At 39.5% G+C, this 19067-nt stretch overlaps 2 protein-coding genes across 2 annotated transcripts in view; one reads left to right on the top strand and one right to left on the bottom strand.

The window, feature by feature from the left end:
* Positions 1 to 846: 846 nt before the first annotated feature.
* LOC140938701 (proteasome assembly chaperone 1-like) lies at positions 847 to 6036 on the bottom strand. Its single transcript, XM_073388206.1, has 4 exons — positions 5595 to 6036; positions 3124 to 3322; positions 2141 to 2277; positions 847 to 1283 (listed from the first exon to the last, which is right to left on the bottom strand). The coding sequence occupies exons 1-4, from the start codon at positions 6021 to 6023 to the stop codon at positions 1206 to 1208; spliced, it is 843 nt and encodes a 280-aa protein (XP_073244307.1). The 5' UTR covers positions 6024 to 6036; the 3' UTR covers positions 847 to 1205.
* A 12266-nt stretch (positions 6037 to 18302) lies between these two features.
* Positions 18303 to 19067, top strand: part of LOC140938691 (uncharacterized) — a 1177-nt gene continuing 412 nt past the window's right edge. Inside the window, exon 1 of the mRNA XM_073388195.1 lies at positions 18303 to 19067. This exon is cut by the window's right edge and continues 412 nt beyond it. Coding sequence (XP_073244296.1) covers positions 18310 to 19067 — 758 coding nt within the window. The 5' untranslated portion in view covers positions 18303 to 18309.

Below are 19067 nucleotides of genomic sequence, written 5' to 3'. Positions count from 1 at the left end.
GATTGCTTCCACTCGCTACTCAACTGTGTTCTTTACAGACAAGATACGACGACGCTGACGGCCACGAAAACGTCGCTTGAAATTAAGTGAATTCGAGTGTTTTTAAACTCTATCGTGATTATTTCAACTCGCTTACTTTGTCAAATGCAAACGAACTCTTCTGGAGCTGAATTCCTAACAACCATATCCAAGTTCAGAAAGGGAGAGAAAATTTTGTCATCGCTTGTTTACGTCCTCTACAAAACGTGAAATTAAGATTTTTTACGTCGTAGTCTTGCAGTGACGGCAAAGAAATGTACAAGAAAGAGTGATGCACGTGCAAAGTTGTTGTTTTACCTATTCAACCTTTTTGACGTTCTCGTTGCCGTCGCCGTCGTGGCATCTTTTAAAATTCCCTTTTATAAGCGAGTGTACATGTTCAGTTACGGTGTTGATGGGTTTTCATCCGGGGGGGTACTGCCATATATGGGCTATATAGGTATGTGCCGCTGTGAAGGGTATGGTTTTTCAAGCAGTTTACTCTAGGATAGGGTATATAAATCAGAGCGCTGGGTCTAGAATAGGATATCAATTTTAAGGAAACTGATCAGTTGGTTGAAGATTTTATCTAGACTAGGGAAACAGCTACTCTAGGATAGGGGGGATTTGGGGAGTTTAAGGATAGGGGGGATTTGGAGAGTTTACTCTAGTATAGGGTAGCAAAATTTAGCTGAACTAGCTCTGGTATAGGTTAAGGGTTCCAGGGTCCCAGCGGCACATCCCCACCCAGAAATTCCTAAAGTACCCTCCTCCCCCCCCCCGTTTCATTTTTAAACGCAAACCCTGTGATAAATCACAGGGGTGAACTTCTTTCAGTCCAAGTTTTCTTAACCCTTTAAACCCTAACATCAAAATTCAAATTCTCGTGTGTCACCCCTACACATTTTCAATAGAAGTAGTGGGGAGAATTTGTTGAAGTATCAGTTATATTCATCTTGGGTGATCATGTCCTTAATTCTCATGACCACACTGTTTTACAAAGCATTGATATTAGAAGGAGAAAATTGATGCTGATCACTCTTAGGGCTTAAAGGGTTAACCAAAACCACCTGTCAAAAAACAAACTGTATTGAGAATCTGTATGTCGACATGAGGCTGAAATGGTAAACGTTCACTGCTTGATGTTATCTTGTTGTAAAGTACCACCAGCGGTGATTACAACTGATCTACATGTACATGTTCAATTCTATTAATTTCCCAGAACGTAATGACTTCAGAACTTTCCTCACTTCCTCACAGGAAGCCTGCAAACAGAAAAAAATATTCTAAGATCAGAGCAAGTCATCTATAATAGAAAACATCCAAATATGAAAGCTGTCGTTAAGGCTTAAGTTTTTTGTCATTTTTCCCTTCTGCTGGTCATCTGTAGAGAAAGCTTCATTTAGGAGGAGGGAGTAAAATAAAAGAGACACTTCTAACACTGACCAATCAAAGAGCCAGTAAGTTCCTTATGGCCCAATGTCATAAAAAACTTTCTAGATATTTATTGGTTGATAGTTTGAGGTATCCCACCTAACTACTCAAGAGCCCTGTAACTTTGATTTGACTGGATTGCTGTGCGCCACTCCAATGTCTCTATTACCTTAAGGTTGTACCAATGACTAGAAACTGTGTTCCCTGGACTTTAAGAACACTAAAATTTGCATTCTTGGATGCCAGTGGCTTATAACCCTTCAACACACAAGGTCATTTATCATCACATTTAGGGCAAACTTTTGAGTCGCATCCTACTTTCGGCAGTATGCCACTCGAAAGGACGTCTGAAATTTAGGCTAACAGCAACTGTCAAATGAACAGATTCTACTTATGGATGAAACTGGTCTATCAAGCCAAATAACATGGCAACCCAAGTTATAGTCTCTTTTAAGAAACAGCTACTGCATGGTGAAAAGGTTACAGAATTAAATTTTCACCCAATATTTATGCCACCATCTAGAGTAGAGTATGGTGTTTGGTTTGGCCAGGCTGAATTAAAACTTTTAAGTTTAACTCAGCCAGGATTCAAACCAAGATTCGTCCCCTACAACTACAACTTAACTAATAACTGGAGTTAACCTTTGTGCTCTGAATTATAACAATTTCACATAAATTTCTATTTTACCTGAGGGAGAGAATTCAGAGGAGACATCTTGAGAAGAAACTTAAAAGCTTCCACAGACCTTGAATCTAGATGTGAAGACTCAGTATAACAAACAAACAGAGCTGCTGCCACACTGTGAATCTGACAGTACTGCAAAACTAGAACAAAATGTGTAGTGTTCTCAATGTGGTATAAAGACACATCATTTCAGTGAGCTCTTAAATTTGACCAAATTCTTGACAAAATCATATACATTAGTTGCACAACAAGGTGATTGCTCTTACGCAAACATATTACTATTTCCATAGAACCAAGATAAAATCTAATAAACGTTGCACCAGTGTTTTTTTTCTCTTGAAGGGCCATTTGTAACATTGATTTGACTTCTTTATAATGGTACAACAATACTGGTAACTGCTAGAATTTACATTAATCCTACAACAAGAATCTTTGCACCACCAAGACGCGAATGGCAAAAACAGACCACAAAATTCTGCTTGTGACATCTTCTTCATTTCACAGTTCAAAGGACCAATTAAGCTCCTGCCATAATTTATGTGGGCTATATAGGTATGTGAAGGGTATGGTTTTCAAGCAGTCAAGTCTGCGATAGGTTATAGAAAACAGAGTTTGGGTCTAGAATAGGGTATCATTTTCCAGGAAAATGATCAACTGATAGAAGATTTTAGTCTAGACTAGGGAAACCGGGAATTGACACTAAAAAAAAGTGAAATCAGCTAATTAGAATTTAACTACAACTCAGTTTAATACCAAAGAAAGTGTTGGCATCGGTAGTTTTAGAGAATAGTGGCTCTAGGATAGGTACTAGGGACTTTGGAAGTTTGGTCTAGTATAGGATATATAGCAAAGTTGAGCTGAGCGAGGTCAGGTACAGGCTGAGGGTTCTGGGGTCCCAGCCACACATCCACACCCCAAAATTCCTTTAGTGCCACCCCCTGGGGCTCCTGCAAAGTCTTTCCCACAATTAAAAAAAAATATCTGACCTGATGCTGCCTGTCCCTTGATAATGTTTGGTGTTTCCAGATAAGAACATTCCTTCTGTGAAAACCTTTCTTGCCAAGCTTTTGTTTTTAAAACTTTAACAAAATCAGATGTAATATTCCCAGGATCTCTGGTGTGGTATTCACAGACTGGAGCTGATGTTAGGATCACAACACGGGAAGGCTTGAGGTTTTGAATTAACTGCAAAATGGATATATTTGATGTAAATTAAGCACGTGAATTCTTGCCAAAAAAGCCATTTTCTTAGAGCAAGCAAAGGGGAAGAACCATTCCAAAAGGCACCAAACTAGTGCTAGACTAGTGAACTAGACTCTGGTCTAGTCTAACAAAAACTTTATAGTCTTTATTTCACATCTCTCCACAAACTTCGTGTATGGTACAATGAATGTGACAAATCAACGGTTCCATCCTGACGAGAAAATACTCATGTAAAGTGCATCAGTTGTTTGTTAATCATTCACTATATTAAAAATCTTCAAAATAAGAAAGGTATTATTTAAATTCTAATTTATAGTTTTCTCACTGAGATTAATCAGATCAATGTGATCTTTTTTGCAATAATTATAACTGGCAGCTAGGAGCAATTTGAGTAGGGTGGTTCACGCGCGAGTTTGATCAGATTATTACAAACTTCCCATAAATATGGTATTTGCAGCTTATTTAATGGAAAATGCAATTTTGGTGTTGTCCTGGGCCCAGTTCCTGAAAGGCCGATTAGCGCTAATCCAGGATTAAAATTTTGTTGCCCTTTTTGTATTTACCTTCCGACGTACTCCTTAGAGTAACAATATTTGTTTAATCATTACTGTATCACAGAGTAAAGACTCAACAGTATTTTCGAAAGCTAGAGTTACATGTTTTTAGACAAGAAAACCTTGCTTAAAATTTGGCTTAATCCTGGGTTAAACTTAATCAGCTTTCAAGGAACCGGGCCCTGGGGTGGGGCATTTGCACCCTATTTTTAAGCCCCACCGAGGGGTTTTTGTATGAACACCTGGCCCCACCGCAGGGCATTTGCAGCTTTTCCAAAACAAAATGACAAATGCCCCGGGAGGGGATGGGCATGCTTGGAATTGACTGAGCCATTATTAGATAAATAAGTAAAATATATAACATAATATAAGATGTGATCATCATGTCACAAGCATAGGACAAAGAAAAAATCTGAGTCCCCAACAGGAATTGAACCTTAACCTTCCGCGCACCAGTCAGATGCTCCATAATAGGCCATTTTACAGTTATGGATGGAAGCGAGGCTGAGGGTGACCTTGTTTTGCTACAAACCTTCCTGCTTTATTATGTAAATCAAGTTACTCTTATGCTAACTAGTATTTTCAAGAACAATTTCCATAACAAAGCAAAGAAGGTTTGTATCAAAACAAGGCCACCCTCAGCCTCGCTTCCATCCATAACTGTAAAATGGCCTATTCTTTATTTACCAAACAGATAAAAAAGTAAATGAATGTTTGTTGTTTTAAATTTTAATATTCCCTGACTGGCTGCCAGTCATTACCAGACCTCTCAAGTCTCACGGTTTTGAGGACAATCTCATGGTCTCATGATGAGGCACAAAAATCTCACGGTAAACAGATTCACAAGCTGATGGAATACACTTTTTGAACATGTTTTTTTTTGCCTTGTAAAATTGATTTTCAGGCGTCAGTTTTGTAGAAATCCACAGTTCTGAGGGATATTTGTCATATTTGATCATCTTGTTGACAAGGTATGGACCTCAAAACCATATTTAGAAGACAAATGCCAAATAAGGTTATTATTACCAGTTTGTTGCATTTAGATACATTTCGCCCACAGTGTCAAAATGGCACAAAAGGATGAATATTCAAGACAAAGTTCAAAACAGAATGAGAAGGTTCATATCCTGTTAAACGTATTCTCAGCGATCCATTTTCGTTTTTATGTGTTCCCTACACCTGGTTTTAGTTCTTTTTGACATCATCAATAAATCTCCAGGTTTTTCCCCAAATCTCCAGCTTTTTGACTTTGATCTCCAGGTTTTTGGTCTTTTGGGGTTTAGAGGTCTGCATTACATTGTTTCTACTCTTAAATTCACCATGGGATTTTTCAAGGGATCATTTTATAAAGTTTTGAATCATGCCTTATCAGCACAGCCCTGGAAAGTTGATTGAAATCGAACTCTATCACCAAAAGTCGATCAAAATCGATAATCACAAGAAATTTTGTGATCGACTTTTATTGATTTCCGATATTTGTCGATTAATTTATAGTATCGACTTTTATCGACAACAATCGATTTTTATCGACTATCGGAATTATCGACATGTTACGTCCTGGTAGTTCCCAACCCCCAACCCCATTGCCCCCCTCCGGCCAATAAGGCTACAGATGCACCCCAAATTTATCCTAGTACAATACTGACCACACCCCTCCTTCCCCAGGCAGATGGTGAATGTTCTTTTCGGGCTTCTCTTACCTTTTCTGTCCAATGGAATGCTTTCTCTTCAGGTACAGGCGTACTGCACTGGCAAATGATTGAATTATCTTGATCACTTGTGGTTAACTGATACAGACAAACAGATTCGGTTGATTTCGACGTAGAAGAGAGCTTTTCAAAGTCGATGCCGTTTTCCTCTTCGGTGGTAATGCAAGCGACTATTTTACTACCCGTGGATAAGAAATGTGCTTCTAAAAATGTTGTCGCTACTTCTCCGAGACCAACAATGAGCAAAGGGCACTCGCTTACAATGGGCTTCTGAGAGTTCTTTGTAGCCGCCGAGAGAAAAGATAAATTCTTTGAATATTCTTCTAGCGCGGAAGATCCGTCGTTGTCTTCTTCATCGTCTTCCTCATACACAGCACGGGAAGAAGGGAACTTTACTTCCCAGACACCAAACGCCGCCATTTTGGATTTTCAAATACTAGGTCATGTAAACGTCACCGGGTGTTTCTAAAACGAAGACCCAAGAGCCATAGCCTGCGAACAGCAGACGCATTTCCGGTCGTCGCTTCTCTCCCTCCGACTAGAAATGCGTTTGCTGTTCGCAGGCTACAAGACCTAAGACCCCGTGCACTAAGAAGAAGACCCTTGGACTAAAACGAAGCCCCATGGACTAAAACGAAGACCCTCTGGACTAAAACGAAGAACCCCTGGACTAAAACGAAGACCCCATGGACTAAAACGAAGACCCCTTGGACTAAAACGAAGACCCCATGGACTAAAACGAAGACCCTCGGCCTCTGGACTAAAACGAAGACCCCTGTAGATTAAGCTCTTACGGCGATTTAGGAGTGTTGTGGAATTTCCTCTGCGCTATTTAATTTTATTTTTCTTCGATCGACCGGGTGCTCTAGCGTTCTAAAATATCGATCAATTCATTTACAAAACAAAATAACCGGCGTAGGGAGGAAAGAATAACGAGACATTTAACATTGATGAATTCAAGGAGAGGGGAACCTCGCGCTCCTTTTATTACCTTTTACCTCATCAACAAAAAAAAGCTGTCGATCCAGAACATCACTCGAGTAAAGGTAAAGGTGTACATTTCGGGTTTCTAAGCAAGGTTCATTTGTAGATATGCCGGGTTATATTTATATCCCTGTTACTTTATTCTGACCTCTATTTTACAAAAATGACTCATCTTTTACGGCTCAAACAGTTGTTACAATGATAACTGTAGTGAAAAAAAAGAAAAAAAAGAAAAGAAAAAAATACATCGGTTCTGCAAGATTCGATCCCGGCACAGTTACATCGTATCTAAAGACGTTACCACAAGGCAACGAATGACCTAATGAAAAAATTTTTTTATAAAAAAACTGACGTCATCATCGCCGTAAATCCAAAGTAATTTAACACTCGAAACAAGTTCAAAGAAACCTGCAAAGAGACACACGGAAACACCTTTTGAAGAAAAGGTAAGTGATAGACTTCACTATCACAATTAAATAGCGCAGAGAAAATTCCACAACATTCCCAAATCGCCGTACAAATTACCGAAGCGAGTGTTGTCTTTCGCAAGAGTTTAAAATTCACAATGGGTCTTCGGTTTAGTCCAGGGGGTCTTGGTTTAGTCCAAATGGTCTTCGTTTTAGTCCTAGGAGTCTTCGTTTTAGTCCAAGGGGCCTTCGTTTTAGTTCAGGGGGTCTTCGTTTTAGTCCAGGGGGTCTTCGTTTTAGTCCAAGGGTCTTCGTTTTAGTCCACGGGGTCTTAGGTCTTAGGTCTTAGGTCTTAGGTCTTCGTTTTTGGGTCTTCGTTTTAGGAACACCCTCAGGAGCCCCTGACACCCTAGCTTCATCTAATGTCCATCGATACCATTTTAGATATTGCAGCTCGCCTTGGTGTTCCGGTGAAAACCAGAGGCGCTCAAAAATTTTCGGCAACTTCCAGAAGCGAATGGAACAGCATTTTCCAAAATTTCTAAGAAAGAGGACAACCTCGCGAGGAAAACTTGTTGTCGAGTCGTTCTCCCACCGTGTCAAATTTACTATTTTATGTTCATACACAAGTTTTCCACCCAGGGTGGTTTTTGTAGAGGGGAATAAGGTAAAAAAAAACTGTAATAAAAACGGCGATTCCTATGCTGGAATATCTTGGTTTTTTTTTGGGTTTTGCTTTGCGCGAATTTTTACAATCAGATTGGGACCAAATTTTTCGGATCAATTTAGGTTTCCCGGAAACTGCCCACCTACCCCTCCCCTAAGCCATCATTTTGCCCTACGTGAGAAGTAAGTGTTCGCGTTAACTTAGGGGAGGGGTAGGTGGGCAGTTTCCCAGAATCCTAAATTGATCCAGTTTTTCTTTAGTGCCTTGAAAAGTTTGTATTAGGTTTTCAGTTTATTTACCGTCGTGTCGTCGTCTTGTCCACAATCTTAGCTCCTTCTCCTCCCTGAAAAGAGTATGTTTATTTTTTAAAAAAAGTCATTTTAATTGATAAAATAGCCATTAAAACATTTACATTTCAATAGCTATTGAAATGTAAATGTTAGTGTTCGCTTTTTAGTCATCTTAAACTGTTTTAAAAAGGACCTTAGTAAAGATCGAAGGAAACACTGTTCGTAGAGAGCTGAGACAAAGTAGCTAACCTTGTCCTTCCTGTTTATCTTGTTTCCATATGTTTAAATGAGTTACCCTTTCCTGAGAAACTTTAAAAGTGACATCAAAATGCAAAGATGTGAGTTTCATTTCTCTGAACTTTACTTTACCATAGTTTTTATTTTAATTCCCTCTTTTACTTAGTTGTCACGGCTCAGACTGACTGAAGACATATAGAAAAGAACAACGACGTCAATCATATATTGATAAGACTTTTAAGTGAATCTTTAATGGCATTAGCATTAAGGAAATGCATTAAGCAAAAGAAAGTAAATGAAAAAAGCACTCTCAATAGTAAGAAAATCAAGACAAGGTAAAGAGAGATGATAGGGAGAAAGAAGAACGAAACTACACTCGCCTCAGTGTGTAACTCGAACTGAAAGCAGAAGGAATCAGTGAAAGCAAGCTGTAACTGTGTCGTGATTTATTAAATGAAGGATGCTGATCATCGCAGTTATATATATACGCAACTTTTGCACTTGCGAAAAGAAGGAATCAGTGAAAGCAAGCTGTAACTGTGAATCAGTGAAAGCAAGCTGTAACTGTGTCGTGATTTATTAAATGAAGGATGCTGATCATCGCAGTTATATATATACGCAACTTTTGCACTTGCGAAAAGAAAGCCTGAAAAACAAAATTCATTGGTAGAGTGCTGCACCGGTATCGCTACGCAGAGATCAAGGGTTCGAATCCAGTAATTTTTTTTTAAAATTTTTTTCAGGCTTTCTTTTCGCAACTGCAAAAGTTGCGTATATAACTGCGTTGATCATCCTTCATTTAATTTGTGACGTTAGGTTTAAAGGTTGTTCCTTGTCTTTGATTCTCACAAAATGCGCTGCGTTGCGCTGGGTAAATAGAAGGATAATAGACAGAACGATTCAAAAAACTGAAGGACAGAATGGGACTAAAGCTCGGTAGAACACTTCGCTGGGTTGCGTGGTCAACGTCACAAACATTGCCAGAGGTACGGGGTCGTTAGTAACTCGTCCGTAGAGCAAAGCACGCAGGCTATGCTAATACTGTTCAAATCAATATTATTTTCGGCAAGTCTTTCATGTAAAATTACACTCACAGCAGAATAAACGACTAACATCCTCCTAGTTAAAAACGAGCTCGTACAAAGGATGGTAAATAAAGCAGGTGAGAACACTTTAATTGCTCTAGATTATTGTGCTAAATATTACTAATATCCTGATTCTAGTTTGTGTTCACACTAAGTTCGTTAGGGACGGAAACACTTCAAGAAAGAAATGTTTAAGCAGCTTTCGATCGGAACTTCTCACTGCTCATGAATCTATAAGTAAAACAAATTTTAACACGGCTGAATAACCATTTATCTTTGCAGGGTTTTTCTGCGATTTTAAAGTCATCGCTTGGAAATCATATTCGAAATGCTGAAATGTTCATTCTGATAAAACTGAGTTCCGTTCTAAAGATAACACTGAAATATCGGCTGTGACACTCCCCTCCTTTAATTGAAAGCCTCCTGGCTTTCGAAAACCCAAGAAAACCGGTGGGAAAATCCTACTTATGGAAGCTTATGGAGCAATGGTATTGAAATAAAATGGGTGGCAAATATTTGCGATGGACTGTTTAGTGCTTTGCTTCGATCTGGATAACTAATGGAAATAACTAGTGGTAGATTCGTGCGGGGGACTTATACACATTATTCAGAAGGTAAAATTGTAAACGGGTAATTATCTGATTAACTCTGTTCTCTACTGGTGGTTATTTCGTCTTGATATTTGTAGTATTGGCTATCACGGATCTGGGTGTGGAATGTTCCTTTGTTCTTGATGTTCATAAATTGCAGTTGCTTTTTCTGATAGTTTGAGGGATTGTCCTATGATGATGCTGGAGTCTTTCAGGCGAACTGGAATGAGAAGAAATAAGAACTGTAGACGAAGGTGGTAATTTGCTTGGACGCGACTGGGTGACTTACTTTCAAAATGTTCAGGTGAAAGAATTGACGTGGTAAACTCAGGATCACTGACTAATTTGCTTTCTTCGAGTAAGACGGTTGCTGACTCTCGCTTGATTTGTGAGTTGACATGTCCATGGGGTGACATCAGCAAAAGGATGATGAGGAATTTGAGAAAGAAGCGACTGGTCTTCTTGCACCTGTGCATGAAAGCACTATAATAATGGGGAAGCTTGCTTACGTCATTTTGTCTTGCCACAGGGCTGTATTCCTGGCCCCGGTTGTTAAAACGTTGGATAGCGCTATCCTTTCGTCGCGTCTTTTCTCCCGGCTCCACTGACTGCCCCTGGGTCTCCGAGGATGGTTCTGCGGTACCTTCGGCTTCTAAAGCAGCAATTCTTGGGCCTGACTGTGGGCGTGACTGAGTGTTTTGAGGATTTGATATTGATTTCGTCGGTTAATTCTAGCATAACAGTTCTGTCTCACGTGACCCACTCGACCACAGATGTCACAAACCGGGCGCCCCTCCCGGGTCCGCACTCTCGGTTGTTCTTGTCTCTTCGGGAAGTTTCAACATGTCGCTTTCGCGAGCAAATTGAGCGCTCAGAGAAAACGCCTGCACTGCAGGCTATTTGCATGGACTTTCATGAACCTGTCTATGCGAGCTTTTACTCGACGTATTTCATTCATCATTCTTTCTTGAAAGGCGTCTTGGCTACCGTAATTCTAGCGTTCTGGAATTGCTGTGGTTGTTGTTGTTGCGGACCATGCTGGGCAAGTTTTAGAATTCTGATTTCTTCTTTAAGGGGCTGCAGTTCTTCTGATTCGCTTTTAAAGCAGTTATGTCCTCTTGTAGAAGGCTGATAGGCTGCAATAGCATTAAAATGTTCTTCTCAATTTATGTCCCTTAACTGACAAACTTGTTTTTGTAAGTACCTCAGTTCTTCATCTGCCGATTGTGTGGCGATTGGTTGGAAAGCAGGAATTTTAGGCCCTGTATATTCTTGTGGACGATTTCCAACCATTTTCTTTAGTTGATCGATCTTTCCTTCAAGGTGAGTTACTTTGTTGTCTAGGGCCGTAGTGTGCTGGGGCGAGAACTGGTAGGTGGAGACTGTAGCTTCCGGCTTGGAGAGTCCTTTAGTTATTAAACATTGTAGACACTATGGTATCTAATTGCTGTTGCATGCGGGTGAGGGCGTCACCACCCTGGGATACTTTGAGTCAGGCGAGCGAAGATTCTCAGCTTCTCGGAAAGTTATTGGTTGTCGCATGAATACGTCTTTCTGGGTATCTGTGTGTAAGCTTTGGGTGACCTCCCAGCCAGTGAATAATATATATATCTTTGCAGGGTTTTTCTGCGATTTTAAAGTCATGGTTTAGAAATCATATTCGAAATGCTGAAATGTTCATTCTGATAAAACTGAGTTCCGTTCTAAAGATAACACTGAAATATCGGCTGTGACAAATTTTTCACTCCGCAGTTCACATATACGATTTTCATTTATAACTTCATCATGTACCGTGATTTGACACTGAAATAAATAGTTATCTTGTGATGACTCATAGGCACTAAAAGGTTTTTATAACTGAGTAAGGGCCGAGTTCCTCTTGCTCCTCGGTTACCTTATTATAGGAAATTAACGCTCCATGAAATGAAGGTATTAGAAATTAACGCGAATTTCATGGAAAACGAGTTTCGAATAAAGAAAATTAACGCGAAAGAGAAGGTAGAATTTCATAATAAAGAAAAATTAACGCGATTAAGACACAGTTGGTGGCCGAAATCAATGGAGAAGATTTTGACAGCACTCCTGACAGCGACAACGATGAAGATGAACTCGAAATATTGTAAACCTTCGCCCCCGGGCCTTCGCCTTAGCTTTTGTGAAAGATGAAAAATAAAGGGTAAATGGAAAGAAAGCTTGTAGTTCCTTGTAGTTAATGTTTTTTAGCTGTCAAGAATGTCTGGACAGGTTCCAAAATTGGGGTTAAAATACTGGAAATTAAGAGCGCGGAAATTAACGCTGCACTTAATTAACGTCGCGGAAATTAACGGTCAACAAAATTAACGCGACTTAAATTAACGCGAATTTTAACGATTCGCGTTAATTTCATGGAGCGTTAATTGACTATAATAAGGTAGTTCTAATATTCAGGGACAACCAGATTTCCAAGGTCACAAAATCCATTTTAGAAGAATTTTTAAGATTGTTTTAAGATTGTGCTTAAAACTTTAAGACACGTTAAACCGAAAGGATTTTATATGTGGTAGTTTCCTCTCGCTCTTTAGTTTTCGGAGGGAAAGCCCACACTTCTAAAGTGATTTTAGGTAGAACTGTCAAAGATTGCTCAAACAACGTACGGCGACGGCGACTACCTCCACAATCCATACGTTCACTCTGAATATTACTTCAATTGGAAGATTAAAATTTAACCGGACATTAGCAGGTGAAAAGACGCCTAAGGCCGTGAAACATTAGTTTCTTTAACTTTCCTATACACCGTATTCACAAATGGCGGACACGCGGGAAAAAACTGGTGCCTAGTCATGAAAGCGAGGCGTTGGAGGATAAACAAAAATTTCAAATGAAGACTTTCAGTGAACTTCCAGAGTGTTTAGCACGGATTCCACCTAAAATAACTTTGTACGGACTTCTTTTTAAATACAGTTACGTGGGATGTCTTCTGCTTTTAATGTTTAGTAATGACGTGCTGTTTGCAATCAAAAGGGACGCGTATATCTGCAAGGAAACAGGATGATTTTGTAGGTTTTCGAGTCGGTTTCCGAAGCATCAGAAGCTCGACAGGTGGACGATGACTGGAGAAAAGCGGCAAACATGTTGGCCCAAACTTCACATTGAAACCGAGTACGAAAGCCAGCTCACTGTAATTCGGTGAAACAGAAATATAAACAAATCTTGGTGGCAAGAAAAAAGAAATAAGCGACAGATACATGGCCTACTTGTTAACGCAAGAGACGTCTGCCGTTGAACAAAACAGTTCAAGTCGAGATGGAAAAAAGGAAGACAGGAAAGAAGAGGTGACTGAGGTTTCGATGAAGTTATGTTTGATTTTTGTTTGCCAGGACGTTATTCTCTGGTCTTTATCAACGAAGGACATCAATTATAACTATTTTTTTTATTATAAATGCAGGAGCGATCGAGTGGAGTACGCTCAAAATTTCAACTTGTTACTCGGCAGACTCGGTAAGCCAGACACATCATTTCAGCGAGTAATTTCGTATTTCTTATCGTTGGCTGTTAAGAGTTTTAACTTTATGTTCCATTATATTTTAAAGTTGAAGAATACATAAATAAATAAAATGATGGTCTTCTTAAACGGATCCAGACTCGAATTTAATTATTCGAAACAGAAGCTTGCCATGTTCAGTCCTGACACAAACATTGCCTTAAAAGTTTAACCTAGTAAAATGTAAGCTTTATACCACTTTTTTTTACCAAGAGCTCTCTGAGATAATGCCCTAAAGGAGACCAGGCAAATAGCAAGCCATAAGATTCACACACTACAGCTTCTAATTTTGATAAAATTATTTTTAATTATTTCGCAATGACAACGAAATCATGAGATTTTTGCTAAGCTCTGCCAACGTACCTCTAACAATTCGCTCCAAAGCGACGGAATTAATATGATCCAAAGGAAGTTGTAAATACAGACATACATATATACATAGATATGTATAAGATGTCACTAACATGAATGAATGAGCCTCGTGAATGAATCTTTCACCCGCTCTCAGCTTGACCTGTTTTCAGTGGCCATATATCCGTCGCTTATTTCTCTTTTTCTCGCCACCAATATCTGTTTTTATTTCTGTTTTACAGAATTGTAGTGATCTGGCTTTCGTATTCGGTTACAGTGTGAAGCTGGGCCAACATGTTTGCCGCTTTTCTCAAGCCATCGCCCACTTGTCGTGTCCTGCTTCTGATGCTTCGGAAACCTACAAAATCATCCTGTTTCCTTGCAGATATACTCGTCCCTTTTGATTGCAAACAGCAAATCATTACTAAACATTAAAAGCAGAAGACATCCCACGTAACTGTATTTAAAAAGAAGTCCGTACAAAGTTATTTTAGGTGGAATCCGTGCTAAACACTCTGGAAGTTCACTGAAAGTCTTCATTTGAAATTTTTGTTTATCCTCCAACGCCTCGCTTTCATGACTAGGCACCAGTTTTTTCCCGCGTGTCCGCCATTTGTGAATACGGTGTATAGAGCTTCTATAGAAAACATTTATGAATTCCTACGGCAATCATATACACGAAAGAAAGGCAAACTGCAATTTTAAAAAAATACATCTATTTTAATCATATACTGACGTTAAATAACTTGACTGATACATCAGTCATGAGTCTAAAGAGGTCGGTGAATTGGGGTAGAGTGAAAGTTTTTCGGGGAGGAGGGACTGACCACACGAAATTATATACCCTGTTTAAGACATGCAGAGAGGCCAAAAACCATACCCTGTCCATCGGCACATCCCCGTATAGGCCATATAAGGGAGCACCCGTTGGGATTAGGACACATCACCCCTATACGTCTTTTTATATAAATAAATCGTTAATTTGCTGGTGGCCACGAAGGTATAAAATCATGTAAACTCTGATATGACCACCGTGATGGTTTTGGAACAGGACAGTTGATTAGAGCAAGACACGGTTTAACAGCACTGCCTATACGGTCGCACTGGCGTGAGTAACTGTCATGTTTGTATACTGAGTTTTATATTTAAGACATTTCTGTGAACTTACACTAATGTATTTAACAATAACTTGACAGCTAATTTTTCACTAAAATACAACTCTTCTCGGGAAGAGAACCCAGTTAAATTTAGAATTAAATCTCGAAAAAAATTAAGAAGAACTGCACAGCAGTTAGTGTTAGTTTTTTGTTCTAGTGAAAAACCGACAGTGACAATTGTTTTTAATTTTAACCTAACCGTGAAGCAGGTGATAGGATCAAGAAACATGAGAGAAATTGAAAAACATACGAGATAAGGCGGTATGGCCGCGCACTAGATTTTACTGTCGCTCATTCCAGTCTCAAATCCCGTTGTGGCCGTGGGATTGTTCTCAGAAGGCCCTAGTTCAACCTTTTGTTCCTGCTTCTAAATAGCAAGCCTGTTTGGCGCTACTGGCCTTATTGAGACTCTTACTTGTCACATTGAATTTGTAATATGTCTCCGTAGCTTATTATTTGTTTTCCATAATGGGAACTACTTGGTCACCAGTAATTGTGTTGCCCCCTACGAAGTAGTTAACTTGATATTGACAAACACAGGAGTTTATTTCAACAAACATCAAGCCTTTTCAAGCGTCACAAGTAATTGCACAAGTTTTTAACGCCTACGTAGAAAAGAAAAGAAATTTAAAAACCGTTGTCTCCTTGTAACAGGTTAAAAATGACATTGTGACGTGACATTACTGCAATGCAACATCTTCATGTACACGCGACGAACTTTCATTTCGGAAAAACAGCAGGGGAATCATGCAGTCAAACAAAAATGATTTTAAATGTCTTACAGCTGGGTATTTGATTCACGTGGCGTTGAGGCACTGCAATGAAACATGACCTCAACAACCACACGACCGGTCATTTTTAAAAGAAACCAGTCAAACGAGAAAATTTGATCAACAAGATACCGTGATTTAAACACAGAATTGCATTCATACTCATATTTGAGCGTATAGTAATGAATTGAAAAACATGAATGGCAGGGTAAAGGTAAACACTCGGAGATTAGAAATCGGTGATCGTAGTGTCCCCATTTCCCTGTTCTTTAGTCCCCTCCCCCCTCCCCTAGTACCTCTGCGCTTTAATCTTATGAAAATATTTGAATATTATGACCTCCCTGATTTTGATCCTAATAATTTAAGTGAAGCTAAGATCAAACACTATATAGATATAATAAAACAAAAATATATTGCATATTGGCAACATACAATCCATCATTCTAAGAAACTACAATTTTACAGCTTATTTAAAAATGATTATAAAATTTCAAGTTATCTAGACTTAATAAGAAATTCTGCTAATAGGAAAGATTTAGTGAAAATTCGTATAAGTAACCACAAACTCATGATTGAAACTGGAAGATATAATCAAACTTCCCGCAACGATAGATTGTGTCCTATTTGTAACTCTGGTATAATTGAAGACGAATTTCATTTTCTCTTCCATTGTCCAAAATACTCAATCCCAAGGGAGAAATTCTACAATCAAATCTAACAAAATTTTGTCGACTTTAATCAGCTATCTTACACAGAATTGATAATTAAATTAATGAATTCACAGAATTTTTCCGTAAATTCACATTTGTTGAAATTTGTCTCATCATGTAATGATTTACGTAATGATTTGTTATCAAATCATGCTGATGACACTTGATTGTCTATAGTAATCATTGCATTTCATTATCATTGTTATGATTTGTTTGTTTGTTTTTTTTTTTGTTTTTTTTTTATGTTAAAGCTTTTGCAATACTGTAACTACATAATTTTAGTCATGCAAATAAAGCTTATGTTGTTGTTGTTGTTGCTTTCTACCCTTCTCTTAGTCCGCTACGCAGCCGTTAAAGTTAGTGTCATTGCGTGACGATACTATAAACGACTGTGTAGCAGACTAGTCTCCTCTTCGCTTACTCTTGAGAGCCTAATCACAGGATATCAGTTTTTTCTTTTTCGCACGTGGACTTCGAGAAAAAAATTGACGAGTCAACTTGACGGAAAAATTCCTCGCGACTTCGCCGCTCGCTTTCCAGCAACGGCTCCAATGTATCTGATCCCACTAGCCACAAAAGCTACTATGGGATCTTAATAATAATAACTTGATAACCGTATCAATCTCCCACGCGGGATAGCGGGATATATATGATATCACAGGTCGCCCAAGCTCGAAATATGAGCATCGGCGAGTATCGGCATTGTTGCGTAACATTCGAAGTATAGGGATTTGTATGGGGAAAAAACCTACCGTTCCTGTAACCTACGAAAATGAAAGGATTTCAATTAAAAAAAATCAGTTTACATTACAAAAACTGTGTGTTACCTCTCTCCCGTGTGGGCCGATTTATGGCCGTTTTATGGGTTGTACTGTAAACGGTTTTTTCTCCCTTACAGTACAACCCATAAAACGGCCATAAATCGGTTCGTGGACCACACAGGAGAGAGATGTAACACACATTTTATGTAAGGTAAGCTGTTTTTTATTGAAATCCTTTCATTTTCGTAGGTTACAGAAACGATAGGTTTTTTCCCGATACAAATCCTTACATTTAGAATGTTCCGCGACAATTCCGATGTTCACCGATGTTCATATTTCGAGCTGGGGCTACCTGTGATGATACAGGATGATGCGGGATATCATCCCTCATAATTGTACGGTTTTGTGGGAGCATGGTCATGATCGATAAGTACTCACTCTGCCCGCCAAGCCGTGGCCCTCGAACCCTCAATCCTCTCCGGTAATCATCATATAAAAAGCTGTATCAAACGATCGACTCAGGGGACTGGTCAATGATAGGGTCCTGAAAGGTAGTCCTGGGCCGTTCATTGAGTTAGTCTGCGGGCCAGGGGCCCGTTTCTCGACAGTCCCGATAATTAACGGGCCCGGTACGCTGTCCCCGTTTACATTTAAGGATCGAGGTTTTAATAGTTTTGCATCTAACATGATAAAACTACCACTTTGTGAAACAAAATGAAGCAGTTTGCTAGCTAGGACCTGCGCTCATATTCTTTATATCTCGATTTCAATATTGGATTTCGGGCCCGAAAAGTTAACGGGACTTTCCAGAAACGGGCCCCAGGGGCCCGTTTCTCGAAAGTCCCGATAATTAACGGGCCCGGTAAGCCGTCTGCGTTTATATTAAAGATCGAGGTTTCAAAAGTTTTGCATCTAGCATGATAAAACTATCAGTTAGTGAAACAAAATGAAGCAGTTTGCTAACCAGGACCCGCGCTCTTATTCTTTATATTTCGATTTGAATATTTGATTTCGGGCCCGAAAAGTTACCGAGACTTTCGAGAAACGGGCCCCAGGTCCGTTGAAAGGAAAAGTGAATTACGATTTCCCGGGTCATAGATCTCAGAGTATCCACATGAAAGAAACAAACGCACGTTTTACATATTTTTTCCAGGGACGGCCGGCCACTAACAGCATCATGATTGCGGCGCATATAGTAATCATTGCATTCCTCCAAGAAGCAGTGTCGCTGGTACATGTTGAGCCTAATATGAAATCGTTCTCTTATGCCATAAAAAACGGCTTCCTTCATCCTAAAGATGAGAAAACACTGTACGAGCATAATACAGGCCAACCTGGTGTGATCACAGAGCAATGGTTTGCGGGCTTACAATGTAGGAATCGAAGCATGAGGATGAGATTCTATATTGACGACGAAAAAAAAGCAAGTTTAGATTTCCAACTCTTCACGGCTCATGCCACAGGATTTAGAGAGACTGATGACCTATCAAATGTTCCTTGGGGAACCAAATGGTTTGGGCACAGCGCCAAAGGAGGTGGAATGTACAACACCTTCCGAATCCCTTTTGGCAAATCATTTCGTGTCACTGCCACGAATCCATGCCGTCGTCAATTCTGGTACATCATTCGTGGAGTGGAAAATTACCCTGTTGTTTTAGGCGACCTTGTACTGCCACCAACAGCAAGACTGAAGCTCTATAAAAGGGAAAATGTTTCCTTATCGGCGTTTGAGTTCTTGAAGATGGCACACATCCCTAGTTCTGCAGGAGCGGTGTTCTTGGTGACAATGGCCGCCACTGGCTCTGATCTTACCTACCTTGAAGGCTGCTTCCGTGCGTTCATCGATGGCAGCAACGAGGCAATGTGGCTTTCATCTGGTACTGAAGACTTTTTCTTATCTGCATATTATTTTGATGCGGGAACATATCAAAACTC

Source organism: Porites lutea, chromosome 1 (assembly GCF_958299795.1).
Source record: "Porites lutea chromosome 1, jaPorLute2.1, whole genome shotgun sequence".
Taxonomy (NCBI): domain Eukaryota; kingdom Metazoa; phylum Cnidaria; class Anthozoa; order Scleractinia; family Poritidae; genus Porites; species Porites lutea.
This window is presented reverse-complemented; position numbering and strand designations above follow the sequence as displayed.